The sequence below is a fragment of the Ctenocephalides felis genome, unplaced genomic scaffold (assembly GCF_003426905.1).
Source record: "Ctenocephalides felis isolate EL2017-DRISC unplaced genomic scaffold, ASM342690v1 CF-g0.4_SCAFFOLD_03571, whole genome shotgun sequence".
Classification (NCBI taxonomy): domain Eukaryota; kingdom Metazoa; phylum Arthropoda; class Insecta; order Siphonaptera; family Pulicidae; genus Ctenocephalides; species Ctenocephalides felis.
In genome coordinates, this window is record NW_020539725.1 from 56,478,810 (window position 1) to 56,502,754 (window position 23,945).

General features: G+C 27.9%; 4 protein-coding genes across 4 annotated transcripts in view; 1 reads left to right on the plus strand and 3 right to left on the minus strand.

Moving 5' to 3' along the window:
- Positions 1-95: 95 nt before the first annotated feature.
- On the plus strand, positions 96-1,692 carry LOC113386334 (OCIA domain-containing protein 1-like). The gene is made up of 6 exons (XM_026624120.1): positions 96-218; positions 289-418; positions 855-1,032; positions 1,126-1,286; positions 1,359-1,479; positions 1,551-1,692. Exons 1-6 carry the CDS (start codon positions 159-161, stop codon positions 1,651-1,653), a joined length of 753 nt encoding a protein of 250 aa, XP_026479905.1. The 5' UTR covers positions 96-158; the 3' UTR covers positions 1,654-1,692.
- A 223-nt stretch (positions 1,693-1,915) lies between these two features.
- On the minus strand, positions 1,916-14,919 carry LOC113386335 (kinetochore-associated protein 1-like). The gene is made up of 36 exons (XM_026624121.1): positions 14,785-14,919; positions 14,001-14,236; positions 13,824-13,925; positions 13,582-13,729; positions 11,635-11,720; positions 11,380-11,567; positions 10,844-11,136; positions 10,579-10,749; positions 10,141-10,496; positions 9,826-9,934; positions 9,626-9,736; positions 9,431-9,571; positions 9,079-9,192; positions 8,828-8,995; positions 8,646-8,705; positions 8,496-8,566; positions 8,323-8,431; positions 7,893-8,248; positions 7,603-7,817; positions 7,305-7,502; positions 7,021-7,172; positions 6,735-6,886; positions 6,329-6,492; positions 6,057-6,263; positions 5,890-5,999; positions 5,459-5,705; positions 5,196-5,314; positions 5,028-5,119; positions 4,754-4,904; positions 4,480-4,648; positions 3,839-4,040; positions 3,536-3,718; positions 3,227-3,458; positions 2,336-2,509; positions 2,091-2,219; positions 1,916-2,026 (listed from the first exon to the last, which is right to left on the minus strand). The coding sequence occupies exons 1-36, from the start codon at positions 14,917-14,919 to the stop codon at positions 1,916-1,918; spliced, it is 5,961 nt and encodes a 1,986-aa protein (XP_026479906.1).
- Positions 14,920-15,991: 1,072 nt separating this feature from the next.
- Positions 15,992-19,852, minus strand: LOC113386336 (ankyrin repeat and zinc finger domain-containing protein 1-like). Its single transcript, XM_026624122.1, has 10 exons — positions 19,644-19,852; positions 19,349-19,561; positions 18,985-19,205; positions 18,805-18,916; positions 18,574-18,722; positions 17,623-17,863; positions 17,068-17,558; positions 16,697-16,921; positions 16,321-16,494; positions 15,992-16,202 (listed from the first exon to the last, which is right to left on the minus strand). The coding sequence occupies exons 1-10, from the start codon at positions 19,744-19,746 to the stop codon at positions 16,008-16,010; spliced, it is 2,124 nt and encodes a 707-aa protein (XP_026479907.1). The 5' UTR covers positions 19,747-19,852; the 3' UTR covers positions 15,992-16,007.
- Positions 19,853-21,141: 1,289 nt separating this feature from the next.
- LOC113387001 (inactive hydroxysteroid dehydrogenase-like protein 1) overlaps positions 21,142-23,945 on the minus strand; it is a 15,563-nt gene continuing 12,759 nt past the window's right edge. Inside the window, exons 3-6 of the mRNA XM_026624762.1 lie at positions 23,544-23,654; positions 23,130-23,350; positions 21,393-21,620; positions 21,142-21,310 (exon numbers count right to left, since the gene is read on the minus strand). Of these exons, the coding sequence (XP_026480547.1) occupies positions 21,203-21,310; positions 21,393-21,620; positions 23,130-23,350; positions 23,544-23,654 (668 nt within the window). The 3' untranslated portion in view covers positions 21,142-21,202. The remainder of the gene's footprint in view (positions 21,311-21,392; positions 21,621-23,129; positions 23,351-23,543; positions 23,655-23,945) is intronic.

Here is a 23,945-nt window from a genome sequence, read left to right on the forward strand (position 1 = left end):
AATTGCATCATTCGAGTTGATTACTCTAGATGTCACAATATTTTACAATATACTATTTGTATATTATAGGTTATTATCTTGAAATCTCACATAAATGTAAATGTTGAATTTATTTATATAATGTTCTTGGAGATATTTGAATAAAAGTTGTATACAAAATGAATAGTGCAAACCCGCAGCATGTTGCGCAAGAGACTCCGAACGACCCCAATCCCCTAGTAAAATCAAAAATAAAATTAATTGCAATTGACATTTTATATTTATTTATGTTTAATTCTAAAAATTTAGGCAAATTACCAATTTTCACCTGACGAACTTCGAGTTTTAAAACAATGTAACGTTGAAGCGTTTTTTGAAAGATCGCTGCCTTTACTTACTATTTTGGGACTACAACATACATGGGTGTTAAAAGATAAGTGCAAAAATTTAAATACTGAAACCAAACAAACTAAAAAAACTATATATATATATATATATATATATATATTCATTTTCCATAAAAGTCTTTTTCCATACATTTTTTCCACTGGCTTCTGTTTGTGTAAACCGTTTATAGTCTCCACATTTTGCTTTGTTCCTTAAATTATTTTTGCGCTTAAAGTTAATGATTTTATATATGTAAAAGAATAATAAATAATGAGGATACAATAAGTTATTATTTTATAATTTTTTAAAGTGCAATGTATGTTAATCAATTATATGAAAATCTAAATTGCATTAGCTAATAAGACATTTTTACTATTTCATCTGTAATTTCAACCATCTCATTTATTTACCCTGCTGGTTTCATAATTATATATTGTTTGAATTTTATAATTAAAAATCATTGCAAAATAATATGGATGTTTTAATAGGCTTTTTAAGCCCAAGCGCTAAGTATGGAGCAATACCAAAAGTATTAGGTGCAGTGGCTTTTGGATATTTTTTGGGAAAATTTTCATATCAAAATAAATGCGCTCAAAAGTTAATGCAATTACCCAATAGTAGATTGGCACAAATATTACGGCAAAGAAAATTCGGGGACTTGGAAAGGTGTGTTATAAAACTTATATGTTTGTATATAGTAATCAAATCAAGTCATCAAATTAAAATATTTGATATTAAACATTAATGAACTTTTTGCAGGATTTCTATAGACAATGCATTAGGCACCAGCTTAACTACAAGTTCTTTAAATAAGGATGTATATACAGATGGATTCTCAGAACAAGAAAGTGTATTGGACATGGATACAGACAGGCCATATCAATCAGGTCTAGATGATACTTATCGGCCAAATATGGATTGTAAGACATTCATAAATACTATATAAATTCTTATCGAAAATTTTTATATTATGAATTTTATATTATTATTAGGGAATGATAGTTTGCACGAAAATCTACCACCAACTACGCCACCTGCTTCAAGTACAACATATGAAGAATTACGGAGGAAAAATCGTGAAGAATATCAAAAATCGAGGATGCAAAACTATAGGTAGGGAGCATGACATAGAGATTAGAGATCGTAGAACATCAGAGTTAATAATCTGCATTGTATTTTTGCAGAGGCTTAGTTGAAGATTCTTCACTTGTTAAACCAAGAATACAGCCCACAGATGTACCTCCGAAACCCACAACTTCAAATAAGTATGGTGATAAATGGGATTAAATTATAATTGCAAGGTATAGAAGTTGAAATCAATTTTCGATTATGTTTGCATTGCTTGTTGTTAATAAATAAAAAAAAATTAGACAGAAAGTAACATTTTGAATGAAATATTCTAAAAATGTAGTGTTAAATTCAAGAAGATATATATAGACATATATCTTTGAAAAATTTATTAAATTACAGGTTTAAATACAAAGTATTATGTATATCTATATATACATAGTATAAAAATAACAATCACAGACCTATATAAACTGAAAAATTAATACGTCTTTAAGATGTGTAATATTTGGGGAACAAATAAAATCCCCAATTCTTCCAAGAATGTAACATTTGTTTCTAGATCTTCACGTGATGATTTGGAACGAATTAACTAAAAATATAATATGTTTTAAAAAAAGGATATTCAAATTTAGAGAAAAATAATAGTGTAATACCTTTAATAAGCTCTCCTTATCCTCGTCATTAGCCAGTGGTAGTAAAGCTGCTGCCATATAAGGACGATCAGCTTTAATACAACATTCTGCCAAATCTAAAAGATCTATTGATTCAGCCACAGGACAACACTATAAATATATAAATAAAAACATTCATTCTATCCCAATTTTATAAATATTATTTGAATAATACAATATTTATTATTAAAGAAGTGAAATAAAGGCGATTTATTTAATTATTTCACCTGTAAATTAAGTAATGCAGTAGCACAACTTTTTTCTTGGGCGGGATTTCTTTTAACATCAGCTTCTACAAATGGCATTTTAATAATAAACTGCCATGCCTTTTTAATAACAGGCAATGTGTTTAAATTTGGGTATGTTCTTAGCCATGTTAGTGCAGATTGCAACTCCTTGATCTACCAACAAATGACGTGAATGATGTAGAAATTTTATTATTTTTACCTGGCATCAGTGAATATATTATTACTAGCTAAACATTAAATCAACTTCATATCTTGAAATTAATATATGCAATACTTCTCTAGTTTTTATATATAGAATGACTATAGAGGTGTATGGCATCGTGCCTTAAGACAAACTGCTGGAACTTCCCGTACCAAAAATAATTTTTTTTAAAAAATATTAAAATTTTTTTTTAAACTTTGATAAATTAGGTTTTTGGAAAATTTTTAAATTAATGAAAAAAATTACTTTTTTGGAAATATTTTAGAAATTTTGAACTTTTTTTTAAAGCAATCGTAATGCTTTAACTACATAGAGACGGTCGCTCCGTTCTCTTAAAAACTGGGTTAACGTTTTTGGCACTTTCTGCCCCGTATCTTCGAAACGGCTATACCTGCCTATGCCAAAAACTGATCAGCACGTCTCTTTATTAATAGGAATCGAATGTTTTTTGAATAATTGAAATCGGTTGAACCCTGTTCCCAAAATCGTCGACGAAAATTTGTATCCGCACACATACACACACATACATCCATTTTCTCTAAGGTATACCAAAATGTTCAGAAACCTCTGAAACGAATTTTTTTTGCGATTGCTATAACTATAACCTACGGGAAGTTAAAAATATGAAGAAAAAAATTTCAAAATTATACAGAATAATAACTACTGACCATCCCAAACGATATTAATGATTCCAATATATCATCCCAAATTTTTTCTGTAATAATCTTATTATTCTGACAAATTTGAACACAGAAACTAATGGCGATAGTGTTATTATTAAAGTTCTTTAGTAAATATTGAACCAGAGATTCTTTATTGATTTTATTATAATCATCCATAGAGTATGATAATCCAATGCATTCCAAATAATGTCTTGTTGTAAGAACGCCAATTAGCTTCCTGAAAATTTAGTACATAATTAATTGTTATCATCATATAACAATAATTATTTGAGTTTCATAGCAAGAAGCACTTACTGAACTTGCAGCCTATCTAAATACATAGTTTCTTCAATGTATTTTAGTCCGCACACTTTAATCATGCATCTTAAAGCTCGCAATCTGCATATGACAGGAACTGACTCAACAGAAGTTTCAAGATTGGTACCCAACAGTTCGATCACAGTCTTTTTATCATAAGACTTTAGAACATAGCATGCTCTGTAAAAATATAAATAGGGTGCATTTATAAACTTTACAATCCGATTTTTAAATTTAGTTTTCTCGGTGTTTCAAGCAATCAATTAATCAATTTCTGAATTATTAATTAGATATGGATACCTCGTTAAGTTATCATCCCATTTGGCACTGTCCAAAGCAGTATCACCTTTTTCAGGAACCATGCTATGCATAGTTATTGAATCATCCAAATTAGAGGCCAAATTTGAAGCTTGTAGCCATTGGTTAATCAAATTGTGTTTTAAAGTACGTAGGTCTATTGACTTATGCAATTCTGCTATCTGTTGAACAACTTTATTAATATCTGCAAAATAAAATTACCTTATATGTAAACAGTTTTGAACTTGATCTATTATTATAATAGAATTAAACACACATGTATTAAGCACTGAAAATAATTAAATTGTTTAATAACTAGTTCCATAACAGTTATTTATAATTTTTTTCCTAAATATAAATAAAAGAAATCAATATTACTTTGCAGAACAAAGATTCAAAAAAACTTAATGTAAATCCATGTGGAATTTCAATTCTACTCGGCCAATTTTACTTTGGGTTTTTCAAATTAGTCAAAAGCAAAATTTTGAGAAAATTAAAAGGCACAGAATCATATAAAACTAATCATCATTATCAGTCATAATAGTTTTCAAATAAAAACTTACACTATGCATTACAAATATTTATAAATTTTGTTTTTAAAATTCACTAAATTCTATTCTAATAAATTTAATTAAATATGATACCAGGTGTGTCATTCATTGTAAATCCGGCGCAATTCAGCACAATCGGATGATCATAAAGAGCAAAAATCAGTTCTTGAGGCTTCTCCAGTAATTGCAACAAATAATCTTCATTGAGATTATTGGATGTTAAAATATGCTTTGTAGCGTACATTGGATATTTACGTAACATCTGGAAAGAAAAATCAAATTCATGTTATAAAGCATTATTAGACAATTTAAATAGAAATATGACTATCAGAAAATAGTTTCTAAACTTTTCATATATATTTATAACCTTTTCCACAGATGTTTTGATCTTTTGGTCTGTACAATTAACTGCATAGTCGTAACAAATTTTTGAAGCTGCTACTAAGTCTGCGCCAGGTCTTGAATAATTCATTATAAAGTACATAACAGCAGAATACCTTTCCACATCTTTTATTAAGCTGAAGAAATAATTACATATTAATTAATGAAAAAAATCCTCTATTAATTAAATATATTCAATATATTAATATAATTTAGTAACGCAAATTATTAAAATACTTATTATTGCAATATATACTAACTTTAGAATTTCATAACATTCTTCCCTGGTTTCTTTTTCTACCATAGACAAACTCCATTCTTGCGATAATGAAGGCTGATAAATTTTTAACATCTGAAAAAAAAAACAATAAATTTTGAAGAAATTAAAAATGTTAAAAAATAATCTTTATGATAAATAAAGCACATACTGTATTTTTGATTGCATACTGGCATAACCTGTCTTTGATATGACGTTGGGATTCATTAAGAGGAAGATTATGTGCAATATCGAGCCATCGTTTACATGAGCTAACATCAACTTCATGCTCTAAAATACAAAGTTAACTATTAAATTAAATACAACTTGTTTACAATTGTTAAAGTTATGTAGCAAATAAAATAATAAAAATAATATTAGGAAATCAATCAATTAATAATCAACTTTTTCAAAAGAATGTCAGCAAGTACTTACTTATTATTTCAAAAACTTTTGCAGCATCCATAACACACAAAAACGGCATTCGATATTTTGCTAATAGAGATATATCGTCACTATGACATTGTGTCCAAGCCTCATGTTCAATTTGCCCAAAAGGAACATTCCTTGTGTAACTTTTCAAAAATTTTAAGATTTCTAGCCAGTTACTATAAGATTGGTGTCCCGTTGTTTTTAGAATGTTCAGAACTGCCATATAAATCTCATAATCATATAGATTAATCTATAACAGATTTAATAGACTATAACTAATATTTGAGAATATAAAAATAAATATAAGTTTTCTAAAATTTTGTTGCATACTTAGAATAGAATACTCCAGCTATATTTTAAATTATTTTCACTTATAAATCTTGAATATAAATATAGATATTAAATATAAATATAAATATAAATAAATTATCTACCATTGGAATAAGCTGCTCCATTTCTCCAATCAACTTAGTATTGTTCAATTTAATTGTATAATCCGAACATATTCTATTTATTTCCTGTTCTGAAGGCTGAACAACTAATCCTAAAAATTAAAATTCCTTATTTGATTGTACCAGTGAATTCACAAAAACAATCATACCTTGTTTTAATATTTTGTCGGGAGTAGATTTAATTTGCAGTTTTAATTTTGAGAGATAATAAACAAGCTGTTGTATCAATACAGAATCTAAGTTTTCTTCCATCTGAAAATCTTTGCAAAACTCCTGTAATAAGCTATATGTAGCTGGTAAGGTATACAACTTTTTTAAAACATGTAAATGCCAATTTTTGCTAGAGGTTGTGGCATCTAAAATTTAAAATAAGTAAGTACTTTATCCCAAAAAAAAAGTTTTTTAATCATATAAACCCAACCTGGTACACATAAGTTCATATTCTTCAATTTAATTGCCCAGTTACAACATTTTTTGTTAAATACTAAATTAAAGTAATTTTCTTGAGAATAACTTCCGATAACTTTCTGAAATTCTTGAGCTAATGAAGCAATATTGAGCTGACGCAGTGGTTGACCTGATAGCCTAATCAAAAAAATTTAACTTCAAAACTTTTTTTTAAATTTTGCTATGAGTTTATATTATTCAACAATATGAAGGAGTTTGTTTAACAGGAAGAATTCAAAGTTTCAACAATATGCTTATAAGATATACTATATAGTATTAGTAGTACAAGAAAAGCAGTTGCAAGCTATTATTAATAGATTATTACTAAACATTTTTCCCTTGCCCCTTTGCAAAATAGATCAAAAAAGTTTTACACTTACATTGTCATCAATTTTTCACACACTTCATCTGGACTATTTGACAATTTCAAAACCGCCAACGAATTGCTTATATCAAATTTACTACGAGCTGTCATTTTTAGCAATGTCTTTTCTATTAATGGAGGAATCAGGCTTTGCAAGTGTTCTCGACTCTATAAACCAAAATAAAATTCATTAAACAAGGTTTTTGCAACATATTCATATATATATATATATATATATATATATATTTATATATTGTAAACAATTGTGTATAATTTTGCCAGTCATTTTTTCATATACTTACTATAGAGCCATCATTATGTATATTCAATAACTGAATTATTCGTAATTGAGTCAAAAGTCGGTTACTGGGAAATTTTGTCAATAAATTCAAGCAGCTGCTACTTGAACCCTTGAATACTGGATTAAATTCACTGCCAATAAAGTTTGTGGAAACTGAAAAATATAATAATATCAGTGACGTAGTTACTAATAAAAATATTATTTTATTTTACACTAAAAATTAGTCAACTATTTGTACTAAAAGATTACTAAATGTTATTGCCAATTAAAACTATCATTACTTACAAATATTGCTAATCATTAAGCTTATGATTTTACGAACATTTCTACCATCAGACAAAGTAGATGCATCTCTGTAAACAGTTGTAACAGACGGCAGCTTTACATCATGCCCCTGATTTGTTTCCATCAAATAGTCATCGGCATCTTCAGCACCAATGCATATCCATTTATAAAATAAGAAGTATGGACTGGAATCATTTTCTAGTTTAAAATGAATATTATTTATTTAATTCCCACAACTATAATATGATTGAAGTACATATTGAGAATAATAGAAATCTAAGGATTAAAATTTACATACCCCATTCACTGCAACAGCAATGTAGGTTCATCAACTGCAAAGCATATGGATAAACCAAATCAAGATCGCCATGCATAATATTATTTTCTAAAAGAAAATTTTGCATATTTATATCTTCTCTGCCATAAATGTTAACTAGATGAGCCGCTAAAACTACAAATTTCTCACGCTTATTATCAGTTGAGTTATAAATAGTTTGTGTAACTAGTAGCTTTCTGAAAAGATAAATTAGAAATTTTTACAAAAAAAAAAAAATAAACATTTCAAATGCATTATAAAACAAGAATTACCCAATGCAATGCAGTATCAATCCCAAATTCAATGTTTGTTTACATAGTTCAATCAAAACGACTTCTAGTTTGATATCACAGAGATAAGCAATTTCCTGAAGACTTGCAAATATCTCATCAAAACCTTGATAATTGTTTATGATTTTCGGAATCAATTCATTTAAAACTTCTTCAAACCCACTTCGATAATGATAATAATCACCATAATTAAAATGTATATCATATTTTGTCTTAAGTTTGACAATTTTTTCAAATACTTCAATTTTATTTAAGTTTTTCTCATTGACGCATAAGCTTTCCTGCTTAACGAAATTCAAAAATTCAAAGAATGATAGTTCTGGTTTATTCAATGGTTTCTGTAACAACACAATCATTAGGAATTTTGTCAATTAGAAAGTTAATTAAATTAATTTAATGATAAAACCTGTACCTTAGTTTGCAAGATAATCTCACACATTTGAATCACATATAGGCATAGTCCAGTTCTGCTATCAATATCTGCCAAATTATATATTATATTGATGCATTTTTCAAAATTTCTGAAAATTAAAATAATTTGTAATATGTATGTAATAATACAATTTAATTTTGTGCATTATTTACCCTTGATGTATGTAATGGCATAAGGCAGTTCTGTATATACAACTTTCCATCTCAGGTTGAGCACCAATAACCTATAATTAGGATTGTAATAAAAAATGATAGAAGTTTATATAATTAGAGACTGAAACAAATAATAAACATTTACGATACCTTGTGAATATCCTTCATAGCTTCTAATTCATTAACATAAAGAATTCTCTCCACCAGCAACTACAATCAAACAATTATAAGGATATTAAATATTTATTTTTGAACAATAATTTCATTCATATCAAGAAGAAAATATGCTAAAATTCTTGTGATTTTTAGGTAAGAATGATGAAAAAGCTTACCAATAAATCATCTTCGTCAGCACATTCTTCAAAACAATATTTATTTTCAATAAATCTTAAGGCAGTTAATTGATGAGCACCTCTAATTTCACTAGATAATAGATGCTGGGAAGATGCTCCACGTTCATATAAATCCATAATGATTGCACTCCAGGGCAACTTAGCACTCTACTCAATAATGTTTGAATATATATATATATATATATATATATATATATATATATATATATATGGAGTAATATAAAAATTACCTTTAATATTTTCAGAATACATTGCATTGCAACAAGTTCATCTGTTATGTGCAGGGCAAAACTACACATTTTTGATTCCCACTGCTGATCTTTATCTCGCTTTTTTAAGCAATCCTAAAACAAAATTTAATTTGAATACATTTTATAAGTTTTTATCTAATGCAAGTATTGTTTATAGTATAATTCCTAACATACAAATTGAATTTTCACTTTTTGTTATATTTAACAATAATTCACAATATTTAACTGTCGGATGCACTGAAAATTTTAGGCCCAGATAATATATCACACATCCAGTCTTTTAGACAAATTGCTACTAATGAATTTTGTTACAGATAAATGTATCACTTACCGATATATGCTTGTTTAATAAATCATTCAAGTCAATGTTCCTTATACAAAGTCGAGGAATCAAAAAGTCTTTCAAGAATGTCTCAATGTGATTTGTTGGTACTTGTTTCATTAAAATTAATGCAACATCTGTAAAGTCATTCTAGAAAAAGAAATTTAGTTAGATAAAATAATTATAATTCTGGCATGTAATTACCTTCATATATCTTCCTGAAGAACAATTTATGCTAAATTGCTCTTTAAGAATAATGAGTTCCTCCAAAGACTTGTTTAAGGTTAATAAATCATCCAGTATAGAGTCCGCTACCTAAATGATAAAAATCACTTAGAAAATATACTTTGATGAATCGACAAAAATAAAGGGGTAAAGTACTGGTAAATATATAAATAACTTACTGTAGGATGATTTGAATCCTGGTCAACCATGTGTAGTATTTCCAGAATAGCTTCACAAAAGTCTCTTCCAATATCAGGCCACAAAGACTTATAGCACCCCTCAAATGACCTAAATAGAAAATATTAAAATACTATTATAAATTAACTCATTTATACATAAAAAAATCCCATTATGATAAAGAATGAATAATAATTTATTTGAATATTCTAATATTTTCTCTGAATTTATAAGAATTTATGTTTATCATATATATATATCAGAATTTATACTGTCAAATCAAGTTTACTATCAAGATAAAACAAACTTAATCTTACAAAGTTTTTCTTTTAACCCAGTCCACAATTTGTTGCAAAGCAGATGGTATTCTTTGCACAAATTTTGGTATAAAATGCCGCAAGCAGGGTAACATATGTGTTGGATCAATATTAGGAATTTTTTGCAGAAAAATTTGCACAGTATTAGAAGTCATATCTTCACAAATTGAGTCAAAATGTCTGGCAAATATAGCAGCCGCAGACATACAATCCTCACTGTCCAACAGACTTAGATACAACTGCGTATAATTCTTGTGTCGGAATTGAGCCCATGGTATATTCATGCGCAAAGATAATAGATTATATGTTTCCAACCTCAACAATGTATCTTGAAAACGTTTTGAATAGTTCTCCAGCTGTAAGTATTCAACATACAGTGAGAAATAAAAATATATAAAATTAAAAATTGTAAAAAATGAAGTCCACAATAAAGCTTACTTCGAAATGATCTTTGATACGATTTATAACATAATGCAGTAACTTCTTCATAGATTTTGTATCACAAACTTCATTGTGCAGAGCTTGTAAACACCAATCGGCAATACAAGAATTATCTTTGATAGAATCCAGAAGACTTATCAACTTATCAAAAGTTTCATCTGATATATTCTAGAAGTTAAATATATAATTTCAAATTCAAAATATAATTGAAATTAATAGCTTCACTATTTATATAAAATAGAAAACAAAAAATATTACATACACTAACAGATTCCCAATATTTCTTTAATTCCAGAGTTGCTTTAGCTTTGTTAATTTCATCCATGCTCAATTTGAATTGTTTTACAAGTGTTTCAGCTTCATCAAATCTACCTCGAGTAATAAGCCTTTGAACACGAAGTTCAGGATGTGTTTCAACTAAAGCCCTGATACGAATTTCTGGGCAATTGATGCTATCGCCCACATACTCAATAAATTTGATGTCCATTGGTACATCAATAAAATCTATTAATTCTATTTTATTTTTTACGTGTATGCTATATATTTCCTTCATGCCTAGAAAAATATTAGATATAATCAAAGAGAATGAAACGTTTGAATAAAGTGTTTCTGATCAAAAATCAATATCAGTTTTTTAGAATGCACTGACAGTAAGAAAAAACAGAAAAAAACCTATACCTTGCATAATTATTTTACTAAATAATACAAAAATTAGAAATATGAAGGCAACTTTTAAGTAATGAGGACAATATTTTAAGTAATAAGTAAAGCCATTTATTAACTAAGCTAATTACTTACTTGGATATTCTGCGAGCATAAGACGTTTGTTATTATCACATGACATTAATAAATTGCATGTATCAGTATCAGGAGTTTTAATGATTACAAAATCATCCACAAAATAATCTAATTTTCTTGGTGACATGTATAATGAATAGTAGCATAATGTGTTCAATGTGCCATCACTCAGCAGGCAAAAAATATTGCTGAAAAATTGTAGAAAATGATGCCAATGATAAATAAAGTAAAAGTGTTTTGTACATTATCATATACCTAAATCCATCAACAGTGGCCATTTTCTTAATTTTACTATTCAACATGGGTACAGAAAAGACATCATCATAATTGGCAATTTCGATCTATAAATAATAATATATATATATATATATATATATATATATATATATATATATATATATATATATATATATATATATGGTTTAGTAGTTAATTTTGATGTTGAAATATGTGAGTGAGTTCTTGAGGGCGATACATCAAACAAAGAAAAGCCAAAGATTTATAAAATAATCTTTATTTCCAAACGTTTCGACATTCAATTTAATGTCATCATCAGTGGATATTATGTATACATGCCTCGGTACTTGCAAAGTACAGAAGTCGTGGCAAAAATTACATAATTCTACTTACATTTTTGTTCAATAAAACTATCATTTTTCTGTTTACATCATACAAAAAATTATAAAAAATGCATAGTGTTGACAAGTTAGTTGTATAAATGTTAGTGCCAATCTCTAGTGCTGTGTACACCTCTCTATATGTAACCAACCAACATAATATCCACTGATGATGACATTAAATTGAATGTCGAAACGTTTGGAAATAAAGATTATTTTATAAATCTTTGGCTTTTCTTTGTTTGATGTATCGCCCTCAAGAACTCACTCATATATATATATATATATATATATATATATATATATATATATATATAATAGATAAGTCCTGGATTTTTTCAATATATTGATTGTTTCTTTTCCGAACAGTAAATCCAATAATAAAAAACAATTTGTTTTTTGAAGATGTTTAATACGACGTTTCGGAACTAGGTACGTTCCATCATCAGGTTTATTCTGTCAAATACAATGTTTTTTAAAATACTGATTAACATTAATTAACAATGGTCAATACAGATTAATTAGAAAAAAATTTTGTTATAAAGGAATGGATTATGTACCGGATAGATAGTAATAAGACTTAACTAAAAAAGGTTTTATATAAAATTGAGAAGCAAAAATTATTTACCTGTAATAATTTATATATCCATATCACTAATATTTTTTTGTTAAAAACACTCGATTTTTTTGGAAGATATTTGTAGATGTTACGACTACACAAGACTTAAACACACTGATATGGATTTCTGTCTGCCAGATGTAAAGGACAAAGCACGGAACTCTTGGCAAAAATGATTTTTTATGGCTCTTGTTTGGTAATTTACGAAAAAAAGGAAAAATATTGCTTTAGTAAATGTTGAGAAATATTATGTATATATATATATATATATATATATATATATATATAAATACATACATGAACATGTATATGCACACCTACATACTCATACATACATATGCATAAAAAATCATTTTTGCCAAGAGTTCCGTGCTTTGTCCTTTACATCTGGCAGACAGAAATCCATATCAGTGTGTTTAAGTCTTGTGTAGTCGTAACATCTACAAATATCTTCCAAAAAAATCGAGTGTTTTTAACAAAAAAATATTAGTGATATGGATATATAAATTATTACAGGTAAATAATTTTTGCTTCTCAATTTTATATAAAACCTTTTTTAGTTAAGTCTTATTACTATCTATCCGGTACATAATCCATTCCTTTATAACAAAATTTTTTTCTAATTAATCTGTATTGACCATTGTTAATTAATGTTAATCAGTATTTTAAAAAACATTGTATTTGACAGAATAAACCTGATGATGGAACGTACCTAGTTCCGAAACGTCGTATTAAACATCTTCAAAAAACAAATTGTTTTTTATTATTGGATTTACTGTTCGGAAAAGAAACAATCAATATATATATATATAAATATATATATTATAAAACAATAAATCATTGCACTATGTACAATTTTCAACAATCAATGTAATAATTTTTCATAAACAATATAAATAAAATATATTTAATGCATACAATCCGCATTAATTCAATCACATTTACTATTGCTAATACTGAACTTACTCTTTGACCTCCAAAAACATACGAGTAATTATTTTCACCAGGAACTGCAGCGACAGGATAAGGAATATTTAATTTAATATCATTTACTGCCTCAAATGAAAATTTTGTATGATTAGATTCTACTGATGTATCAAAGTCTTTGGATAATCTAAAATTTTGTAAATAAAAATATTTATTTCATTTATAATATAGTTCTTTAAAATGAGCTTGATCTGAGTATTATTCTCATTTATTTTATATACCTGTATGCAGCTCCAGAACTTGCTATAATAACACAATATTCATGTTCTTCTACAATAGTTATGAAAGCTTTTCCTTCATATGTACCTTCATGTTCAAGCACCCTGTTATATAGACATATCAATAAAATAAAGTTACAAATTACTAAAGAAAAAACAGTATTTTCTTATAACACTTACACTTCGAATAGTAATGCATGATCTTGAACATCTAAACCAAATATCTGTCCATTTTGGAAACATAATATTATCATTTTCATTGCTTTATTTACAGAGAAACAGTCAATTGGAGCCTCATATATATCAGATCTTTCATGTACACAGGATTCGCCCGATAAAATAGTGAATGAATTATCAATTGCCAAGTAAATGAAAGAATCACAACAAATAGATTTAATGTGTGGTGTTTTCGCTTCCTGAAATTGAAGATACATCAATATATAAATAATATGTTTTATAATGTGAAATTAAAATTTTGCAATAAGACTGTGGATATACTCTAGTTAAAGCAAATATCATTTTGCTCCAATATACGAAATATCCAGGTAATAAAGAAGTTTGCTTTCGAGACGTCAGTATGAAATAATTAATGTAAAGCCAAAAAAATCATTCTCAAATGACTGTTATAAATAGTGATTTATAGTTTAAAGTGTTGTACGTTTATAGTTAAATGTTGTGTGTACATGAATTTTAAAAACTACGATTTTTCTCACCTGTTATCTTTAGTTTTTAATTTGCATACTAAAAGGTATATTTTTATTGTAATATTGCCATAGGGATTGAATAAATAAGTTAATTAATTAATAAGTTAAAGTAAACTTTTACATAAAGAGAATGATACAAAAGTTCCATTAGTTCCAAATAGTTACATTACAAAATACTATAATTGACTTAATAATTCAAGTGTTGATAGTTAATAATAATCAGATTAATTAAAAATATATTTCAAAATAAAATAGATCACCTCAGAGTCAGGAGTAATAACAGCCAGTGTTGAACACTCGTATAAAGCTCCATTTGCTTGAGCAAACTGCCTTGTACCAAAAGAAACAGTCTCACAATCTAAATCGCAATTTGTAACTTTGCTCCAGAGTGCCATTTTGATTCAATTGACAAGACAAAATCAAAATGAACAAACAAACTCCATTAACTGTATCAACGACAATAACTGATTTCGAGTGACATCGAGTGACAGGCGTTAAGTTAACGATTAGTTTTTTTTAAACCGTTTTTCTCTCGTTTACAAATCCGTTTCGTCAAACGTTACGCTCCGTTTAAACTCGAAAAACCAACTGATTTGTCAATAAGTTGAAACATGGTGATCATTTATTAACTTCCTTTAGGATAAGTTATAGTAATTGCAAAAAAAAAAAAGAAAATGAAAATTTTTATTTATCTTTACGTTTCAAAGGTTTTTGAACATTTTGGTTTAATAGGGGTGAATTGAGTGCTTGACATGTGTGAATTAAGTGAAGCACCATGGACTATAGTTTTTGACTTTTTAACAAGATTACCATATTGTCTAGGATGAAGATCATAGGTAATTATTTAAATGTTCTGCATTTATGATTGAAAAGTAACAGCCTATTACTTTAACATAATTATGTATTTTAATATTCTTTTATAGTATTTGAAACTATAGTTTAAATTAAAATTATCTTTATTCAACATGTGTAGGTATGTATTGTATAATTGTATTAAAGTAATAAATATGATAAGGCAAAATCAAATACTGATTTTTTAATTTCAAACTTTCCAGTTTTATAAATTTATCTAAGGTGCTGAGCATTGTGTCTTTAATATTCTTGGTACTATTTTGTCTTGGGGCAAGTTACATGAACTAAGTTGTGTAAATAATCGACTTATACACACTATTGATCTCGAGATTTTGAAACTTGTAATAATAAAATCTTCATCTGTTTTTTATCTCAAAATAATAATAAATTATACTGTAAATAAATAATACTCTATTGTTCTTTTCAATATTTATTTAAACATAAAAAGAAATATCCTGCACAATATATATGGTCAAATATTCTAAATGCAAAATATTTATTATAGCAAAATTTTATGTATATGTATATATATATATATATATATATATATATATATTATGTTATTAATATAATTATTTAGCACATTTTTTAAATATTTGACTAATTTTTCTTTACTCCAGTGTTATTCTTATTAACTTAGTATTTTTGTATTGCTCAATCGATGAGCTTTTAAACAATCTATTGTACAAAATCTGTTCTGATTATATTCAAATGGCACTTTACCCGAAATATCTGCCCCACATGTAAAACACCTGGCAAGTACCTTCATACCTATTGCTGTCACTGGTGGATTAGCCAACATACGTCGTTCTGCAGCCAGAGCTCTCTATAAATAAATAATATAATATATATATATATATATATATATATATATATATATGTATATATAATATGTGTCTGTGTGTGTGAGTAATGTTACATAACAATCCTTTTATTAAATTTACCTTTTCTCTGTCACTTAGATGCATGAACCTAACTCTTTCATCTTCATCAAATTTTTTTTCAGCTTCCTCTTTTCTTTTTATTTTTTCACGTTCTCGTTTTGCTTTTTTGATCTCTCTTCGCTTCTCTGCGCGTTCACTAGCCACATCTTCATTTAAAATTTCTGGGATATGAGACTGAAAGAAATATACAAAATGTATTCATTTTAACTTTATGCAATAGTTAATATTAATATTGCACTAATAAAATACCAACCATTGATGTAATGTTCAAATTCAAAATGAAAATTAACCAGATCAGAAAATAACAATAAAATAATCAATATAAATAATTTTATATAATATTGCAACTTGTAGATGAATAGGGCTTATTACATACCTTAGCATAATTAAATTTCTCAGGATTTTGCATCCTGAAAGTTTTGAAAATATTCCTAACATTCGCATTTTCTGTCATGCAGTATGGTGTTTTTCCTTGAGTATTTCTAATGCAAGGATCACTTCCAGAATTTAAAAGAATCAGCACCACATCAGGCTGTTCATTTTGACTCGCCAAATGCAGAAAAGTATTTTTATTACTATTACTGGAAGTGTCATTCAGAAACTGTAATAACATGCAAATTAAATATAAGACGTATATAATGTTTTAAATTCATTAAATAATTTACAATTCCTTTTTTTAATTATATAAAAAAGTCAAATATGTTTCAAATGAATTATTTTTTCCAGTTTCCAATTTATTCACGATACCTTAACTAGTTCATCCGTCGTCCATGAAAAGTTATTATTGCCAGTATTACTCTCAACTTTCTCAGCCGAAATGGAACAATCTATCTCAGTAAAAATCGATTTTAATAAACTTACATCATTCAACTTAATAGCATTATAAATTTTTTGTCTCATATCAACTAAAACTTCATTGATCTCTAATTTAATTTTGGGCGCTTTATTTTTTTTCTTGGTACGCTTTTTTACTTTAGGTTTTACTGGAGAATTATCAGATTCCTGTAAAACTTCTTGTAAGTTTATTTCTTGATTATTGGAAAATAGTGTTGGATCGGTTTCAATATCATCATCTGATTCACTATTACTTAGACTACATGGTAAAGGTCTTTGAGTAATTTCTCTAGATTTTGCTCTGTTTATTTTTGATTTCCTTGGTGAAATAGATTTACTTCTTCTTTCCTGTGGGGCTTGAGATTTTGGTGATGAGTTTCCTACGCTGACCTTTGGCATTGGGCCTATATTAATTGAAGTTACAATTATTTAACATTATCATATGTTCTTCATATTAAACACACTCACCAGCTTCAAAATTTTTATTTATTTCAATAGCAGTAATTATATCATGAACCCTTTTGACTTCATGGAAAGTTGCTCTTTTAGTTGGAAAAGGAATTGGCCTAACTCGTGGATCAGATTTATTCAAGGCTGGTATCTTTCCACCAAATAATACTTGTTTATTATATGGCCCACTCGCTCTATATAATATTACATGACAATTTAATAATTCTTGTTCCCAGCTAGACATTATTGTTTGAACATGCTACAAAAAAATTTAAATTGAAATAAAATAATATTCAAATTAATGAAATTTGATATTTCGGCTTTAGATATTAGTTGTTTTCCGTACGATAAGTTATAGTAATCGCAACAAAGTCGAAAATGAAAATTTTTATATATTATCTTTATGTTTCAGAGGTTTCTGAACATTTAGGCATACATTAGAAAAAAATGATGTATGTGTGTGTGTGTGTGCGGATACAAAATTTCGTCGACGATTTCGGTAACACGGTTCAATCGATTTCAATTATTCAAAAAACATTCGATTCCTATATATTAATAAGACGTGGAAACACAGTTTTTAAGAGAACGGAGGTCCGATTTTTATAATTCAAAAAACATTTTACTTGTATTGACAAGATGAGAAACTGATTTAATTTTTGGGAACGCAGGTCTAGCGGTTTCGGAGATCTAGTAAAAAAAGTAAAAAAAATGCCATTTTGAGGTAAAAAATGATCATTATCAGATCAAATGATCAAATTATCAGATATTTAAATGATATTAAAGATAGTAAAGAAGTGCAATTAGAAAAATTTTTTTTAAAAATTTTAAATTTCTCAAAAATCTAATTTTTCCAAAGTTTAAAACAAATTTGATCTTATTTAAAATATTTAATTTTTGTTAGGAGAAATTCCAGCAATTTGCCTTAAGGCACGATTCCATACACCACTAGTTATATCTTGAAATACTAACTTGAATATGGGTAGCCTCATTATATCTTCTCAGACTAGCCCCAGCACTTTTTGCGGCTCCCCGCTTATTATCATGTGAGCCTTGAGATCCCCCTTGGCCTTGTCTCACTGTATAACTGTGGAAAGTTTTATGAAAAAGAACTTTCTCACCTATAATTATGTAACAAAATATTAATGCGTCATTGGCCTTTTTTCATATTGAAATTTTTTTTAACAAATTTGCATTACTAACCATTAAATATAGCTCCAGCAAAATGACCTCCACCAACTAAGACTATACAAATTTGTGAGTTTTTCTCCCAACGTCTGGTCGCTGTTATCAATTCATCATCAGTTAATTGAGTCTTAAATAATATTATCGTCATTATCAAAAATTCAGGAAAAAAATTTAAAATCACCATTATCGCCAAACCTTTTTCTGATGTAATAGACATCTATATATTGAAAATAAATCATTGTTTTCGTTGCTAAAAAACACTTGGCAATATTTTGTTGCCAATAATACTAGCTGTCGATTTTTATCATATTGTTCTGATGATTCATTTTCTGAATCGCTGATTTCTTCCTCATTTTCATTGTCAGAAATAGTTGAAAATTCTTGCTCATCATCGGAATTCGATGGTAATAGATCACCTTAAAAATTATTCTTCATAATTTGAATCATGAGCATTACAATTATAAAATAAAATAAAAATCAAAAATAAAAGATTCTATTCTATTGTATTCTTATTATAATAAGAATAAATTTTGTCTATATATAAGAAGTTAATAAGTACCTTTAACAGCCACATTTTTTAAGATATCAAACTGATCCTTTGTACATGGCTTTTTACCAATCAATTTCCTCTTTAAATTGAATCGATGCCATTCAAGTTTATAATGATTTCTTTGATCAACCACATTATCAAATGTTTCTTGACAAAATGAGCAAAAAAGAGAATCAGATACAGCGAGGGTTTGTAATTGCAGTAAAGTTTGTTCGGCATCTTCTGTTAATAAATGATATTGATTTAACAATATGAAATTGTTACTTTTAAATATAACTCAAATAAAAATTATTTTATAACATACGTTGATAATCATCTGAATTTTTCATACAATCTGCAACTTTTAATCCTTTACATATTGAGGAAAACTGTTCACTGTTATAAATTTTAATTGTACTTTGCGACATCTTATTAACCAAAATTATCAAAACAATTTACAATACACATTAAACAATATGGGATGAAACTAACAAATAATTTTCAACAATTGCGCAATACGGTGAAACTTTTCGTAATAATATGTGCAACAAGAAATAAATTAGAGGTTAGTTTTGCATGATTATGGCGTTAGAATTTTGACGTTTAAATATTAGCAATGGCGGTAATTTCAAATAGAAATTTATACGAAATTTTGAGCAGTTTTATAAGTAGCAGCATTAAATTTAATGATTTTAGTTATGTTTACTGCGTATTTATTACATTTATTTTTGTTTACAATAATTTGTTAATAGATTCAATTTCCGTACTATAACCCAAAAAAAATACACAAAATGTGTACACATCATTAAAATCTCTATAAAATATCTGATAATTTGATGTGCCTATGTCCAATAAACATTTTTGACAGCCAAATGACATTTTTTTAAATTATTTTTATTGGGAGTCCATAACCGCTGGACCTGCCTTCCCAAAAATTTAATCAATTCTTCATCTTGTCAATGCAAGTAAAATGTTTTTTGAATTATTAAAATCGGACGCTCCGTTCTCTTAAAAACTGAGTTACCGTTTTTGTCACTTTTTGCGCCGTATCTTCGGATCGGCTAGACCTGCCTTTGCCAAATACCTATCAGCACGTCTCCTTATCAATACAAACCAAATGTTTTTTGAATTATTCAAATCGGTTGATCCGTGTCCCTGAAATCGTCGACGAAAATTTGTATCCGCGCACACATACACACATACACAAACATACACAAACACATCCATTTTTTCTGAAGTATTCCTAAATGTTCAGAAACCTTCAATACGTAAAGATATATAAAAATTTTCATTTTCCATTTTCGGCCCATTACTATAACTACCCTACGGGAAGTTAATAATAAAGTGAATGAATAAAAATTAATCTATTTGCAAGTTCTATTATAGATTTCTTAATCGTAATTTCTTAAATGTAAGTTAACAAGCCAAATAAATGTATATTCGTTATTAATTAAAAATTTAGGTTTAATGTATTTTTTATTATATCAACATTTGTATATACAAATTTATACAATAAAATATTTATATTCTTACCCTTTTTAAACCTTTTGCAAGTTTTTAATATTAAGTTATTTATTAGGCATATGTCATGTCTTTAAAGCATACAGAATAGGCACATATATACATCTACATCTGATCAAAGTTATACATGAATTCTTTCATTAATTATCTCGAATTAAGATTGTTTCGAGTCAGGCAAACATATTTTCAAACTTAAAAAACTATGTTAAAATATATCACTTTTGCAGTGTTCATGCATTCAACTTTGCACTTGAACCGTAAAATTTCTTATTATCTATATTACTATAGTAGTGGTCAGAATTTCATTCAATTCAATTTTTGGATTATAATTTTCTGGCTTATAATAATATGATGTTTATTAATCTATGCAGTCTTTTGTTCTCGCTGTAGGTATTCATTCCGGAAGCTCATGTTCATGATTCCACCAATGAGCGTTCGTAACCATACTGGTGGCAGCGAAGTAAATGTGTACTGTGAAAATTGACACTTTAATATTATCAGATCTATTAAAAAGAATTAAATAATATAATGACTATCAATAGAATAATTTCACCTGAATTCCATGACTCCAATACCCTGTCGTACTATCAGTACGTCCTAAAGTCGCGACCGCATGCCGAGCGTATGTTCGCGCATCAGGAACAAGTAAACTAGCTGTTGAAATCCGGCTAGAAAAATGGTTCATTTTGGTTGACACGAAAAGTGGAGCCAAGTGCTGGACAGTAAGCCCATAATCGGCACATTCGAATCGTAAAGCTGCTGTGAAGGATTTCACATACACCTGAGAATAAAAAAAATCAGAAGATATGTCCTTAGAAAGATTATATAAACTAGTTGGTATTGGTATTTTGCCTTGAGGCAAGTTACATGAACTTACCGATATGAGCAAATAATCGACTTTATCCATGATAAATAAATTAATTTATGAGTGATTATAAGTATTCCGAGTGGATTTATTACACATAATTGAAAACGAACGAACACGTTAACCCGGAGTATTTTCTAAAAGCAAATTTTCACAAATCAATAATTTTTATAATGGAACCAGTTTCCGTAGGACATTAATGGTTTAGTATGTTCATTAAGACCAAGTACTCTATCGTTATACCAAGTAAATCGTCTAATTTTGATTTTAACAAACGCCAATAAAACTACTTATTTTCTCAAACTTTGATGAATTTTTAAAATTAAACTACTTGTCATAAGGCCGTAAAATTTCAGTAAGTTCTATAAGACCATGATATATTAGGTTGTCAAATATCTCCCTTCCGCTTTTTTGCTATTGGTTTATAATACAAAAAGGCGGAAGGGAGATATTTGACAACCTAATATATCGCCAAAAAAGTTCCGTAAAAGTCGGCTTAAATTTTTTTTCAACAGTTAATTACAAGAAAACGGCTCGATAGATTTTCAACTAAAACTAATTAGTATCATTCCCAACTAATATCTTTTGAACAGTTTTTGTTTTTTTTAAATCGTTTCGGTAGTATGGGCTTAAATGTGAACGAAAAGTTTAACACTTTGTCCAAATTACAAAGAAACGTCTCTGCCGATCGCTGCTCAAGACTGAGAAAAGCTGCTTCATCGAGAAACATCAAATGGCTGTTAAATTTCTGAAATCGGTTTAGACGTTTTTGAGCAAACGTTGATGAAAGGTCTAATTTTGACAAATGCCAGAAAAACGATACTAATTTTTGCAAACTTTTGACGAATTTTTAAGTTAAACGAGTTGTCGTAGGGTCGATCATATTTTAGTATGATCTATAAAACTGTGGTATCTACCGTTAAAAAAAATCATAAAAATCGTCGAAACAAAATTTCAGCCCGCCCGACCGATCTTTGCCAAAATCGAACTAATCAGGTCGATTCCCAACCAATATCTGTCGAACGGTTTTTGAATTTTCAAAATCTATTCAGAATTGCGGGCTAAACCGTGGACGAAAGTTTTGTCACTTCTCTGCGATTCACAAAGAAACGGCTCGGCTGATCGTCGCACAAAACTGACAAACGATACATCAACATACATGGGATGGCTTTTAAATTTTTGAAATCGGTCCAGCCGTTTTTGAAAAACGTCGATTTACGGTAAAAAAAATCTGTTCACACACACAGACACATACATTTTCCAAATTTGGTCTAATTCGATTCAGAATGGCTTGAAACGTCGAGAAAACATAAAATTAGCGAATCGGATTTTTTGATGAAAACATAAACTTCTAGTTATATCTCAATTTCTATAGTAATGATAACAAATTTTTCGTCGGTTTCAAAACTTTCATTTATCATTTACCTTTGTGGCTGCATATACCGTCATCAGTGGCAAAGGTTGCAGCTCAGAACCAGATGAGACATTGACAATGGCACCTTTTTTCCTTTCTTGCATTTGTTTTAAGACCATTCTGCACATGGAAGTAACAGCTCCTACATTTATGTTGACAATGTCCCAAAGATCTTGCTCTGGTACTTCGCTCAGATACATTGGATATGAATACTGTTTCCCTACATTGTTAACTGGAAGAACAATATTAGTACACTTCCAATATTTATAATAGTTGGAAATACTTATGTGCCAATTGAATCAAATAATTCGAATCATTCTAAACAAACCTTTAACTACAAACTGAAACATCATTTATAAATATTAACCTTATGTTCAGCAAACACGTCTCGCCGTTTCTTATAAAATTAAAAACTAAATTCTTACCTAATATTCCAACTGGAATTCCAGAAAGTTCATTTTCTATATGTTTATATATTTCCTGACCTTTGCTGAAATCAGCCACAATAGTTTTTGTCTTCACAGGATATTGTGATTCTGAACATAAAATAAGAAATGAATCAAATTAATTCAAAATAAATTGACCAAAATATTTGTATCTAGATTAAATGATTTTTTTTTTTATTTTGCAAAAATTTGCAGCTTACTTATAGATATTGAAGCATACTTTTTTTTATTAATTAGTATTTGTTGAATATTATTTAATTATTATTATTAATTCTTGGAAAATTTCAAATAAAATATTAAGGTTTTTATGCCAAACTCTGGCATTGAGTCATCATTTCTTCTGAATGGAATATCTCATTACATTTTGGTATTAATTTTTAT